General features: G+C 45.9%; 1 protein-coding gene across 26 annotated transcripts in view; it reads left to right on the top strand.

The window, feature by feature from the left end:
• LOC131514100 (protocadherin gamma-C4) overlaps positions 1-12,820 on the top strand; it is a 177,151-nt gene that overhangs the window by 159,526 nt on the left and 4,805 nt on the right. For 24 of the 26 annotated variants that reach the window (XM_058733885.1, XM_058733815.1, XM_058733702.1 and 21 more), the window contains 2 exons: positions 1,624-1,682; positions 9,728-9,816. In XM_058733885.1, the coding sequence (XP_058589868.1) occupies positions 1,624-1,682; positions 9,728-9,816 (148 nt within the window). Of the gene's footprint in view, positions 1-1,191; positions 1,252-1,372; positions 1,418-1,623; positions 1,683-9,727; positions 9,817-12,820 lie in introns of those variants that run through there. The other 2 variants (XM_058733890.1, XM_058733907.1) reach the window with 2 other exon arrangements.

Here is a 12,820-nt window from a genome sequence, read left to right as displayed (position 1 = left end):
CTGATTGAAAGAGCCTTCCTGCACTACCTCCTTGGAGTACCATGTTCTTCACTTGTTCTTCCCAAGAATTTTGTTGGGTAGATACTAGCTTCCCCACCTTGTAACTGAATTTTACAGAGGTCAAGTGACATGCAATTTCACTGGGTAAGTGGTAGAGAAAGATCTAACTTGGGTCTAATTCCAGAATTTGTGTTTTCACAAAGCTGGAAGATGGGAGGGCAGTTTGCATCTGCTTGGATGGGGCATAGATGGGATTCTTTCCCTTTTAGGGCTTTATATGTTAGAGAAAAGTCTTCTGGGGCTCCTTGTTCCTGAGTAGCCCTCACTGAACACACTTTGGACCCGCCATCTTTGTGTAAGTTGTGAGTTTTGCCCAGTGACTCTCCTCCAGTCTGTCATGGTTCTTGCATGATTCATGGTTCTTGCATGGATCATACATAGATTGTCCTGTGTCTAAGAATACAGTGGCTGATGAGTAGGCATCCCATTGCCTTTCCCCAGGCTGGTGATCTGTACTGGTGCTGGTGACTTGTGTTGTACCTGGGATGCTAACTTTCTGGGTTCTGCTCATATCACTGACACCTGTGGGCCTTAGAGTGAGGTACTTGACAGACTTGGGTCTGTCTTCTCCCCCGTGTAATCAGAGATGCTCACACTTCTCCTCTGCTTCTGGAAGTGAGAGTGAGAGTCTCTTATCAGCACAGCCCAGAAGGGGTAAGGAGATGGCTCTAGGAGTGCTCCATGTGTGATGGGATAATACACCCTCTCGAAAGGGTGGAAGGGACTCAGGAGTGAAGTGGCCGGCCAAAGTCCCACACCTTCACCCAGGTGGGACATGGCTACAGATCAGCCCCTTAGGAGCCCTGGAGACTTAGCTGGCTCTCCTTAGAGGCTTTGGAGGCTGTGGGAGCTAGGTCTCTGCTGGGCTCCATCCCAGCAGTTTTCTCTGTCCCAGACAGAGCAGCCTTGTTCTCTCCTCCTTAGTCACAGCCATTGTCTGGCAGAGTTCTGGGGGTGAGGGGTGTCTTGGGGCTTGGATGCCCTGCAAAGGATCAGTCTGGCATGACTCCTAAGTTAATAATGTGTTTAGCTGTGGGAAGGGATTCTTGAGAGCCAAAGGCCTGGAGGAGGCGTCCCTCTGAATATATTACAGCACAACCTGGCGCAAAAAGGGTTACCCGGAGCAGCAGCCATCTTGCTGCAAGGATGCTTTTGTTCCCAGCTGAGGAGCTAAATAAATTCTTTCTAGAGGCTGGTGAAATTCTCATCTAAAATCTCCTCTGCCACCTTTGAGGGCCTTTTCTGCACCCCTCCCTCTGGTTCCACAGGAGACACTTTCAGCCCTTGAATCTCAGCTCCGAATTTCTGAGTCTGTGGGCAGGGAGGAATGGGCTATTTCTTCAGCAGAGGAATCTGGGTTTGCTCACTATGTACAGATGGGTGTTATTTTCTTTCTGCCTCAGACCTCTGAGACCTGGGGTTCGGTTTGTCTTTGGAGATTAGTCTTTCCCTCCCTCCTCTTACTCTGTGTCCATTCCCCTCTTTCCTTCCTTGCCCATCCCCAGACTGTGGTGACATTCTTTTTGTGAGTACTCAGCCCCTTTCCCTCTGTTTTCTCCACAGCAAGCCCCGCCCAACACGGACTGGCGATTCTCTCAGGCCCAGAGACCTGGCACCAGCGGGTAGGTGACTGCTTCTCCAGCCCACCCTCTTCTCTGCGGCATTTTCTCAGTGATGACGTGGGAGGAGATGGGGGAGGGCTCAGCATTTGCTACAAATGGCTTCTTCCCTCAGTTCCGGATTTCAGGGAGGCTTTGGTGTATTGGGGGCTGGTACACAGAGCCCAGAAGGAAAAGGCTTCTACTCTATTTTGAAAGCTCATTTCACACCTCAGCCCCTCCCTTCTCACCAGGTGAATCTTTTCCTATCTCCTGGTCCTGAGGTGGTCTCTGGGTGGAACCCATCTAATTCCTAAGTCCCCCTGTTCCAGATTGGGCTGGGGTTCAGGCAGAGAACCAGGGGACAGGAGACGGGCGAGGCACAGTTGGCAGTCAGAACCTCCTCCAGAGTCCACGGGGAAGAGCCCAGGAGAGGTGGGGGAGGTGGGTCAGCTGTTGGAAGTGGAGACTGCACTGCTGGAGGCTGGGCTGAGGAGGGAGCTCCTGGGACAGGTCTCCCTCCTCCCGCCCCACTCCAGGCTGCCTAGGTCCTGAAACTGGTCCTGCCCTCCCTACCTGCAGGCCTTTTCTCTGCCACTCTTTCTTACTGCTTTGGCCTTCCCTCAGTCTCTTATCTCAGTTTGTGGTCTTTGACTCTCACACTCTTTCTGTCTCTTAGTTTCTGTCTTTATTGCTGCATCTTGGTCCCTGCCGTTTGTGTCTACTTGCCCTGATCTGTGCCTTGCACTGCACCTGCCATCTTGGGTGCTCAATAAATGTGGAATTAATGAATAAATATGACTCTTCCTTAGTCTCAGTCTCTGTTTCTTTTCTGTCTGTTTCTGCCTCCCAGTCTCTTTCCTTGAACTCTTTTCTTTTCCTCTTTCCTAGTGTCCTTATGTTCCTCTGTCTCTAGTCTCTTGGTTTCTCAACCTCTTGCTATTTCTGCTTTCCTCTTTGTTCTCAGCCTATGTCTTTTTCCTTGTCTTTGTGTGTGTCTGTTTCTGTATTTCTAAGTGTGTAGTCTGTGTCTGCATTGCTGAATCTCTTCCTGTTACTCTTTGTTTCTCTCTGTTTCCCTTTTATCCTGTCTCCTACTCTTTGTCTCTGTCTCTCATTTTTTTGTACTTGTGGGCAAGCCAGCACACACATCCCCTCACCTCCCGCCCACAACTCTCTCCCTGCCCCTGTCCCTCACATACAGAGTCTTTGATCAGTGCTCACCACCACATACTCCTCTATCCAGGCTGTCCCAGCTGTTCATTTCAGTTGAGTATGAATTCCTGCTGAGACAGGAACCTCCTGCGGGTGGTGGGGAAGGAAAAAGCAGAAAGATCTTTAGTTGGTCTGAGGGAAGTGGGGTGGGCTTTGGGCCAGTTCTCCCTGTTAGAAGTCAGGAGCCTAGAGGAGTCCAAGGAACCCAGGAGAGAGAGAGGGTAGAGCTTAGGTCACCTTCCTCTGCCTCCTTGATGGTCAGGCACTTGCTGCCCACATTTTCCCACATGTTATAGTTGGTGAGTGTTCACTGCCACAAGAATCCAGGAGACCTCAGCACATGCCAGGGAGGTAGAGACTCCACCTCCTTGGCATGTGCAGTCCTGCACATGTATGAGGAACTCAAGATGCTTCCTAGAAGGCCTTCAGAAGGCAGAAAAACAGTTGGTTTGGACTGTCTTTGCCCCTCCCTTGACCCCATCTGTCTCCTTTTTCTCCAGTGGCCTTGCCAGCCTTTCTGTATAGCTTATCCATTAGGTCATTCATATGTTTATTCATGTATTCATTCACGCATCACCTACTTATTGGGCATCTACTATGAACCAGGCCATGTTCTAAACACTGTCCTGTAAGAATGAACAAGCAGACATGATCTTTGAGCTCATAGACTTCCAGGCTAGCAGGTGAGACAACAAATTGCACTAAAAAATGTCTAGTTAGAAATCATAGCAAGTTCTCAGAAAAAGAGGGTCATATGAGTGTAATCGTGGGGGGAAGGGTAGAGAAAGCCTCCAAGAAGAAGTGACATTTGAGCTGAGGTGATGAGAGGTACTGGGCAAATTGTGTCCCCTTTACCCACCTCTGCTGCAGACTGTATACTGGCCCTGAAGCAGAATTCAGTGCTGAACCTAGAAGTCCCACAGATTGCTTCTGTTGTCCCCTCTGGGTTGAGCACCGTACCCCTGCCTCAAGTCCTTTGTCATCAAATGAAAGACTTGGTGGCCTGAAATATAGGAGCTCTTGGGGAGATGTAAGGGAAGGTTCCCTTCCTTAGTTAAGTTGAGGGGGATGGACAGACATTTCTGATGTAGTTCCAAAATGGCCCAGGTGAAATAAACATTAAGGGTCCAATCCAACAACTATACCTTTTCTCCTTCATTTATTCCATAGTTAGTAAGCACCTACTGTAGGCCAGGTGGTGTTTTAGAGGTAGGAGATGACAAAATAGGCCTGCTCCCTGCCCATAAGGAGCTTACCATGTGTTGAGTAAAGCAAATATTAACTAAATACCAAAGTAAATGTAAGATCACAGCTATTGTAAGTGCTATAAAGTGCACTACCTGGTGGTGAGGGCCTACAGTAGGGATTTGCCCTGGTAAGGGAGCAAGGGGACCTCTAGGAGGAAAGGAGATTGTGCTGAAATCTGAAGGGTTTCAAATTAACCAGCTCAAGGAGAGAGGGAAGAGCCTCCACACAGGCCTTGTGGTAAGGCCTCTCAAGATCAACAGACTGACAGGGTACTTTGTCTTTGCTGTTGTTATGATGAGTAAATCTGAGTGGAAGGATGAAGAAAGGAGATTTATCCAGTCTAACTCTGGCTCCAGCCCTCCACTGCTTCTCTGCTCCACTCCCCTCCACTGCACCATCTTGGCTACTGGCACACCATGCACAGCAGGGTTAGTGTTGAGATGAACCTAGTTCAAGTTCAAGTCAGCACTGGGTCACATTGCCCAGACAAAAGGGGGAAAGACATGTTCTGAAGTCCCTGCCTGCCAGGTGCTCCTCCTCCCAGCCACTGTCCCGTCTCAAGTCATCTTTTTGGCTTCTTATCTCAACAGCTGTTATCTCAAGCTCCAAACCCAGCAAGCCACTTGTCCCTTCTCACACAGTACACACAGGCTCCACCCTGCAGCTGTTCCCAGTCTCTGCACAGTGAGAGTCTCCATTTAGCTTGTCCTGGTTCCACTCTGTTCTCCTTTGATGGCTCCACACTACCCTTCCATCCCCCTCCTCTGAGAAACACTATCCCTGCTCTCCCTCAGGGATAGGGAGGCTGCCTTGAGGCAGCCATTCAGCAGACAAATAGCAACTTAGTTTTGGGTTTTTTGTTTTTGTTTTTTTTGCTTATAAAATAATACATGTTCATTGTAGAAGCATGGGGAAATAGAGAAAAATTTTTAAAAGAAAAAGGACTCGAATTTCACAACCCAGAGAAACCCCCATTAAAATTTTTTGAATATGAAATTTTCAAATTTGTACAAAAGTAGAACGGTATAATGAACCTCTATGATCCCACCGTTCAGCTTCACCTAATGCCCTACGTTGTTTCACTTCAGTCTCCACCCTGTTACCCCCGTGAATTACTGTGAAACAAATCTCAGCCATCATATAATGTCATCTGACTCTTCACGGTCTTAAACAGACAATTCTTTTACATACAGAAGCATTAACAATAATATCAATAAACTAATAATATATTAATACTAAGTAATATAATATTAATAAACTAGTATCATCAAATATCTAGTCTGTATTGACACTTCCCGTTATATGTCTCTCTCTGGTAATTCATTTGCATGCTTATCCAAATTAAGACCCACATTTTGTATTTGAGTGTTTCAAATCTCTTAAGCTCTTTAATATTTTCACATGTGTATTTTATTATATTATTTTCTTAATGTTTGTTTATTTTGAGAGAGCATGAGTGTGAGTTGGGGCAGGGCAGAGAGAGAGCTGGAACAGAAGATCCACCTGTATCTGTTCTCTTTGCAGTATACCACAATTTTCCCATGTCAGTAAAAAAAAAAAAAACAAATTCAAAGTTAATTGTTGCATAACAGCCCCTTATATGGACATATAATGTATATTTTAAAAGGCTGACAGGCTTTTACTACCTTAAAAAAATTCATACGTGTTTATATTTTAACATAGTTAAATCCAGGCTGTTGTTAGAGGTGACTTTCCCAGACTTTTCTTTTTTTTTTGATCATGCTGCAGGGAGCATTCTTCCATAGCCCATCTTCTGGGATGTTCCCTCACACACCCATCCAGTGCACCAGAATACAAACTCCTTACGGCAAAACTCTATCAGCTTTTATATCTCAGGGTTTACTATAGTCACTGACACATAGTGGATGCTTGGAAAATGGTGAATTAGAGATAGTCAATCCCCTCTACTTTTATTGTTCAACATCTCCTAAATCCTGGAAGAGTCTCCTATCCCCATTGCTGCCTCTCTGCTGAAGTCCAGTGTGGTGTCATGTATAAGAACATAGGCTTCAGATTCACATTAGGCCTCTTTCAGGCCATAGCTCTGCCAGTTATTGGCTGTGAGAATTTGGGAGTCTCTTAACCTCTCTGAGCCCTGGATTCATCTACTGAAAAATAGGGATAATCATAATAACAGTTACCTGCAGGTGGTTCTGAGGCTTAATCTGGCTATATATACACACACACACATACACACACACACACACATATATATATAGGAAGAACATAAATATATTCTCTTCCAGAGAATAGGAAGCTCTCAGCAAATTGTTCAGAAAGAAGTCAAAGATCTGGCAACCTGCCCATCCATTTAGCCTCCAGCCTTCAACCATTGCCCAAGAATCCTCCTTATAGCCCAGCCCATTATGGTTCCAGGCCTACCCCTCCACTCACCTCTGTTTCCTCAGCACCACTCCCCAGTCTCCACTGGGCATCCCCCTAACCAGGTATCTGACCCTCTTGTCTCCCCTGGAGCCCTTCTCTCTGCTTCCCCTCCATGACAACTGTTCTCCCCACTCTATCCCAGTTAGGCTTCTCCTCTAGGCATGAGCCCATCTGCCTGAGGCCTCTGCCTTCCAGCACGTCCAGTGACAGCAGGACTGCAAGTAAAGACCCCTGGATTCCCACGGAGACAGAGGTGGCTGAGGCCGCACCACTGGGCTCCTGTCCTCCTAGAGGGACCCTTCACCCTTAGTCCTCTCCCAGGAGCAAAAGCAGTCTTTAAATTCTTAAATCCCATCATGACACCCCCCTCCCTTTAAACACCTCAGTGACTTCTCAGAGCTCTTAGGATGAGACCAAAGTTTTTAGTGTCCATTTTACAACCTCAGCCCCTGACACCATCTCCCCTTGGGATAGCCACACTGGCTGCCCTTAGTCCACTGAACTGGCCAAGCATTTCCCAGCCTCAGAGGCTTGGGGCACATTCCTCACTCTGCCTGGAAAGCTCTCTCCCACAACACAATACTTTCTCCTAGATACTTCATTTTACTTCTCAACATTTTACTTTGAGATGTTTCAAGTTTGTCAAAAAGTTCATTTGTCGAAATAGTGTGATGAACTCAGACATACTGTTTTTACCTAGATTAATCAGTTGTTTGTATTTTGCATTTTTTTCTCTCTCTCTCTTTCCACACACATACTACACTTTTTTTTCTGAATATTTGAGAGTTGCAGACGTTGTAGTATTTGAAAAACTTTAGTATACACCTCCTAATAACAGTAACATTCTCATACAAACCATACAAGAATGATCACGTTTGGGAAATTTAACAGTAGTGTAATAACATGTAGTCCACTGGCAGATTTTCATAAATGTTCTCCAAATGTCCTTTTAATTTGTTTGGTATTTTTTTTTTTTAAAGCAAGCTCTATACCCAATGTGGGGCTTGAACTCATGATCCTAATATCAAGAGTTGCATCGTCTACCAACTGAGCCAGTCAGGCACCCCTGATGTTTTTTGTTTTTTTTTTTTCAATTTGGGATTCAATCAAGGAGCATGAATTACCTTTGCTTGCCCTATTGCTTTCGTCTCCTTTAATGTAGAACAGTCTCCTTAGTTTTTTTGTCTGTCTGTTTTAATGACATGGACATTTTTTAGAGTCCAAGCCAGTTGTCTTTTAAAATGTCCCACAATCTGGGGCTCCTGGGTAGCTCAGTTGGTTGAGCATCTGACTTCAACTTAGGTCATGAACTCATGGTGTCAGCACCAAACCCACTTTGAATCCTCTGTCCTCCTCTATCTATCTGTCCCTCTCTCCCTCTGTCTCAAAAATAAACACTTACAAATAAATAAAATGTCCCATGATCTGGATTTGCTTATCATTTTCTCACAGTGAAATCAGGTTAACAACGATTTTGGTAGGAATACTGACTGGGTGACATTGTACACCTCCCACAGCATTACGTCAGGAATCATTACATGTCATTTTGTTCAGCTATCAGGGATACTCACTTTGTTCACTTAGTTAAAGTGGTATCTTCAGATCTCTCCATTACAAATATATTTTAAAATATTTGTGATTAATAAGTACTCTGTGTGTGGTATTTGAGACTGTGCAGCAACCTTTCAGTTTTAATATTTTAATATTCACCAGTGATTGGTGGTTACAAGGTGGTGATTTTCTGTCATTCCTCCTACCTTTGTTTATATGGAATTGTCTTACAGATTAGCTGGAAATTTATTCAGATGTGAATTCCCTGTCTTCTAATTTCCCTTTTCCTCAGGGAACCTTGGACTGATTGAGCTCCCTAGCCCTTACTAAATCAAGACTCCCTTATACACCCTGCTGTTTGCCCCCATGGCACTTGTCACAGTTACCATTAAATAATTGTGTGATTATTTAATGTCAGCCTCTCAGTATATAGACCATGAGCATCACAGAGACTATGTCAGTCACGTTCACAACTATAACCCCAGTATCTTGCCCATTGTCTGGCACACAGTAATTGGTCAGTAAATGTTGGTTGAATAAATGGACACAGAATTCCAACTGTTGTCACTCTGAGAGAGAAATGAGGCTCCTCCTTTCCCTTCAACCCTGTCTGATGTGAGGGTATAGAGGACACATAGAGCAGCTGCACTCTGGCCAAGCCTTAGACTAAGTCCACCTACCTGAGGATGGAGAATCCCAGATCAGGGGAAACCGTAAGCAGGGACAGAACTTGGAAAAATTGTAAAGCATTTCTTGGCTGTGCTCACCCACCATGACAGAATACACCAACATGATCATGCTCTTGCTCTCTCTGTCTCCCTCTCATGCTTCCAAGGCCTGCCCTGCACTCCTTACCCTGGTGCCAGATCCTTCCCTATGGTAACCTCACTCTCTTCGTGTGTTTCCCCCCCCATTCATTCAAGCAAGAAATACTTATTGATGAACTTTGGTGTTCCAGGTGGTGCCAAGGGTCACCTAATGGTGTGTGTGTCAGGGTGGCTCTTCCTTCCCTCAAAAACAGAAATAATATATTTCAGAATTCCAAAAAACATGGAAATACTCACTGTGGGAAAAATCTGAGTTGAGCTGGAATTTCTTCAGGTCATTTATAAGTTAGTGTTTTTAACAATCATCAATCACTTCGTGTTTTTCTCAATGCTTAGAGTGTCCAAAGGTTTTAATTAGGTACTTCAGCAGGAGGGGCGCAGACACCATCTTCTACAGACGGTGTAGACAGGTATAGCAGCAGGAGCCATGCGACCTGAGCTGCCTGGGGGAGGCACCTGGGCTGCGCTGGGGGGAGTTGCTTAGGAATCCCTCTGACAAATTTTATTCATCTTAGCAAGGTAGAAGTTGGGAACTGGCAGTCTAGGGAACACCAGATTTGCTGTGAGAGGGAGCTTGAGGAATTAGGGAAGTGCCTCAGAAAAGGTTTGATTTCTATAGATGGTGCAAGGCAAGCAAGTATGCTAGGCAAAGGGATTTTTTTCAAAGTATTGGCAAACATTACATGTTATAATCCTACAGGCCATCTTTGGGCATGGGATGGAGATATAGGTTACTAGATCTGGGAGCTCTAGGAGAGGACGGGAGAGGCGTGAACTAGGCTGGCCTGGGAGACTGTATTCACCATCCCACTCTCTCCTCAGCTCCCAAAATGGCGATGAAACCGGCACTTGGCCCAACAACCAGTTTGACACAGAGATGCTTCAAGCCATGATCTTGGCCTCTGCCAGTGGTAAGTTGTGCCACTGTGTGTGTGGGGATGAGGGACCTGGGGTTCTGGGGGGAATCCCACAGCCATCTGCCTTAAGACTGGCTATCAACCTGCATGGTTTCTCTGGATCTTTCTCGGAGTCCCTGAGAGGACTCATAATTCCTGGACAAAAACCCAGGTTGAGAAACAGGTTCAGACTTCCTGGGATGCCTAGAAAAGAGTGAGAAAGGAAAGATTTATTGAGGGAATAGAGGGAGTGACGTTAAAAGTCCAGCTCCAGAAGGGGACCGCATGGGTCGGATCCTACTTCTGTCATTTATTATCTTTGTGAATTTGATCATTTTGCTTAATCTTGACAAATATCAGCTTCTTAAGCCAAGAAAATGGAGACAGTGGCCTCAAAGCGTTGTTGTGAGGATTAAATGAGATGATAACACAAAGCACAAAGTACTGGACCTGTGACGTACAGGCCCTTCCCTCCATGGTTGTGGGCGTGGATACTCCCAGCACAGAGAACACATTTGGATATGTGAGACCCCTTCCCTTTGTTGTTGCCCCACCTCCAGAGCAGGATTTTGATTTTCCTAGAAGGCTAACAGAACTTCACATGCAACAGAGATTCAGCCAATGGTTTTTGTCCCTGAATAGTCAGAAGGGTCCTGAGTAGGGCAAACAGAAAAACAGAATGATGTTAGTACTTAAGAGCACAAGCTTTGGAGGCAGACCAACCTGGACTCAAATCTCAGCACCCACACTTAGCCATGAGTCCTCAAGGAAGCCCCTCTGGGCTTCACTTTCAGTGACTATCACATGAGAACTAGAACAGATCTTGCTGGTGTTGTGAGGCCCCAATGCAAGGCCTTAGCATGGGGATGACAGAGTAAGGCACAATAGGTAGTGGCCAAAATTGATTACCTCTTATCTTGTTTGATCCATAAAAGGCAGATTGAGAATAATGCCTGTTCATAAGGACTAGTTTTAGGAGCAGCACATCTTGGGCTTCCTATGAAGGCTGTCAGGGCGTTAGACCCTGGGCTTACTTAGTGCAGTGAAATCCTCTGTCTGGCCTGTAGCACGTGTGGAGGGCTGGGACAGAACCCGGTAAAATCAGAACAGTAACTTTCAAATCATACCTATGTTCTGTCCTGGGTGCATGCTAGGCCTCACATCAATTCATCCTCTTAACCAGCTCTGCAAAGCAGGTCTGTGATTACTTACATCTGACAGATGAGAAAACTGAGAAATCCCTTGCTCCAAGGTCCCCATTTTGAGATGCAGATTGGGGATTCTAACCCAGTCTGACTCTCAAGTTCACGCGTTTGCTTTTGCAGTGACCATGTCTGCCTTTAGATGCAGCCTACGTTTCCCTTTTAGCTGAATAGGTGTAGAGGCTAAACTCCTCTTACTGTTTTGCTTTATTCTCCCAGACTAGAGGTGCCAGATAAAACACAGGAAGCTTGGTTAATTTTAACTTCACGTGAACAACAAATAATATTTTAGCATAAGTAGGTCCCAAACATGAGTATTGGGACATACTATATTAAAAAAGAAAAAAACCTGCTCATTGTTTATCTGAAGTTCAGATTTAATTGGGAGTATTCTGCATTTTATTTGTTAAATTTGGCATGCCTCTCCCAGATGTCTGTGAGGTTAAGTGAAGCCAGGCCTGTGGTAGTTCACGTGAAGGGGGAGAGGAAGGGGAAAGTGACCAGGGCAGCAAGCCTTCCGGGACAGAACTGGCCCAGGTCTGGGGTGGGCAGGGGATTGTACTTCTGGAGGGGCCAGATACTGAGTATGAAAGAGGCAGGTGGGTGGCTCTAGGAGATACCAAGTCAGGTTCTTGAGGGAAGTAGGCAGACAGGTATATTTAACTGTTGTGGGTTTTAGCATTACATGCAGGAAGGAGGCTTTTGGCCTAAATCCAGATTTAAGAAACAGAAATGGAATCAGTATTTATGGCCTAAAACCCCCCAGGGTCCCCTCCCTTGTCAGGGCTCCACCCCTCTGGCCCACACAGCATCTGACCTGAGTGTAGGCTAGGGCCTTGGGGAATGATCCAGAGGGTTGAAGTGGCAGGGTCAGGCTCTACTCCCACTTTCACACCCGCTTCTCTGCCCTGAAGCCAGAGAGGTTCCTGGAGTCCAGCCCAGCCTGGCTAAGGGGCTGCTGAGGGGAAGTAAGTAAGAAGGAAAGTAAGTACACTTGGGAGGCACTTTAAATAAACACTTGGGGGGAAGTGTGTTCTCAAGGAGGTTCTGATTTGTGGTTCAACTGACTCTGGATTAGCTTGACCAGGCCTCCCTGTCTGGAGGTGCTGTCTCAGCCCTGAGCTGGGGTGGGAAGGGAGGCTGTGAGGCCAGGAGCTGGAGAGAAGGCCAGTGACCTTTACCCTTTAGGCCAGAGTTTGCCTAGGTTCTTTCTTAATGCCTTTTTTTTTTTCCTAAGATTTAATTTTTTAATTTTTAATTTTTATTTTTGTTTATTAAATATTTATTTATTTTGAGAGAGAGCATGAGTAGGGGAGAGGCAGAGAGAGAGGGAAAGAGGGAGAGAGAGAGAATCTCCAGCAGGCTCCACACTGTCAGCACAGAGCCCCACATGGGGCTTTATTCCACAAACCGTGAGATCTTGACCTAAGGTGAAATTAAGAGTTCAGCTGAGCCACCATCAGGTGCTCCAGATTTTATTTTTAAGTAATCTCTACACCCAACGTGGGGCTTGGACTCATAACCCTGAGATCAAGAGTTTCATGCTCTATTGACTGAGCCAGCCAGTCACCCCTTTCTGGCTGCTTTTTAAAGAATGTTTCTCTATAGAATGGAAAAGATCTTGGTCCCTGCTCACTGTGTGCTGGGGGGAGGTAGAAGGAGGCACCGATGAAGAATTGATTCTACAGAAGGTCAGAGGCTGCAATCCACCATCTCCACCCTCAGACCTACAGATGGGGAAATGGAGGCCTGAGTTGTGCAGGGCCTCTGCCAGGGTCACCCAGCTTTCTTAGTGACAGCGCTAAACAGAAGGAACT

This window comes from Neofelis nebulosa, chromosome 1 (assembly GCF_028018385.1).
Source record: "Neofelis nebulosa isolate mNeoNeb1 chromosome 1, mNeoNeb1.pri, whole genome shotgun sequence".
Classification (NCBI taxonomy): domain Eukaryota; kingdom Metazoa; phylum Chordata; class Mammalia; order Carnivora; family Felidae; genus Neofelis; species Neofelis nebulosa.
This window is presented reverse-complemented; position numbering and strand designations above follow the sequence as displayed.